The sequence below is a fragment of the Octopus bimaculoides genome, chromosome 25, assembly GCF_001194135.2.
Source record: "Octopus bimaculoides isolate UCB-OBI-ISO-001 chromosome 25, ASM119413v2, whole genome shotgun sequence".
Taxonomy (NCBI): Eukaryota; Metazoa; Mollusca; class Cephalopoda; order Octopoda; family Octopodidae; genus Octopus; species Octopus bimaculoides.
The window spans coordinates 773821-774972 of record NC_069005.1 but is presented as its reverse complement, the minus strand read 5'-3'; the positions used below and the strand labels follow the sequence as shown (position 1 = coordinate 774972).

Here is a 1152-nt window from a genome sequence, read left to right as displayed (position 1 = left end):
GCTTGTGGTGTGTGCGTACGAGTAGATGTAATCGCCTTACCTCGGTTTTCCTTTCCTCGACTGCGAGTCCATCTTGCGGTATCCGATCCTTGAAGCTTGCCCCGACCCAAGGTACACCAGGTATAGCAGCTGCTTCTCCCAAACCTTCCCAAACCTAGACCGTCGCTTAACACATCTTGTCCTGACCGCAGCCCCGTTCGAAAAGGGCACGAACGCTGATCGAGGCTCCCTCTGCCCTGTTTCCCCTTCCGGTCGACTCGCCCTTCCGGTCAGCCTCCCCAGACACCGACATCATACCACAGTAATGTCAAAACCCCTTAGAATTTCTCCGGATTCACTGAGGTCCAGACTCAATAGGGGTTAGCATCATAACCCCTAATTTGTCATTTCCAGTTAATGATGACAAAATCCCCCAGAGTTACTACGCTTCATGCACCGAGGTCCATCTTCTGGAACCCCTTTATATTTACATCTTCTGAAGAGTATATTATTAACCATGAACCCGTTGTTGTCCCCTAATTCATTGCAGTATCTCATTTAATATATTCAGGATTATATCATAAAGATAAAGCTTTGCTAATTTCACAGGGGACTCCCTGCTGTTTACTGGTTCAACTGCTTTTGTAAGTCTTCTGCACTTCAGACAGATCTATAGTGTGTGAGTTTATTTCAGTTATGCAAATGGAATTGAGGGATATTGATTGGTTATTGATTGGTGAGATTATTAGAGCTTCAAACAAATTTTCTTTGCAGAATTCATTCTGGTTGTTTGCAGTTTGGGTTCAAATCCTGCCAAAGTCAATCTTGTCTTTTATCCATGGATGGAACTGTTTTAAAACTGCTTATATTTCTTGTTTAGGTTTGTAGGTGGAGAATTTAACACAACTTACAATGCCCTTGATCGTCATGTGGAAAATGGTCTTGGAGAAAGGGTGGCCTTGGTTCACGACAGTCCAGTCACTGGTCAAATTCAAAAGATCACTTATTCTCAGCTTTTGGATGAGGTAAGCTTTATAGAATTATTCACAAAGATGATCAGAAAAAAACAAGTCAACAAACTTTAAGGAAACTGCTCTCTCTCTGTCATTTTTTTATTAATTTTTTTACATCGATGCTGTATATATATATATATATATATATATATATATATAT

At 40.8% G+C, this 1152-nt stretch overlaps 1 protein-coding gene across 1 annotated transcript in view; it reads left to right on the top strand.

Moving 5' to 3' along the window:
• Positions 1-1152, top strand: part of LOC106871378 (acyl-CoA synthetase short-chain family member 3, mitochondrial) — a 19641-nt gene that overhangs the window by 3910 nt on the left and 14579 nt on the right. Inside the window, exon 2 of the mRNA XM_014917800.2 lies at positions 860-1004. Within this exon, the coding sequence (XP_014773286.1) occupies positions 860-1004 (145 nt within the window). The remainder of the gene's footprint in view (positions 1-859; positions 1005-1152) is intronic.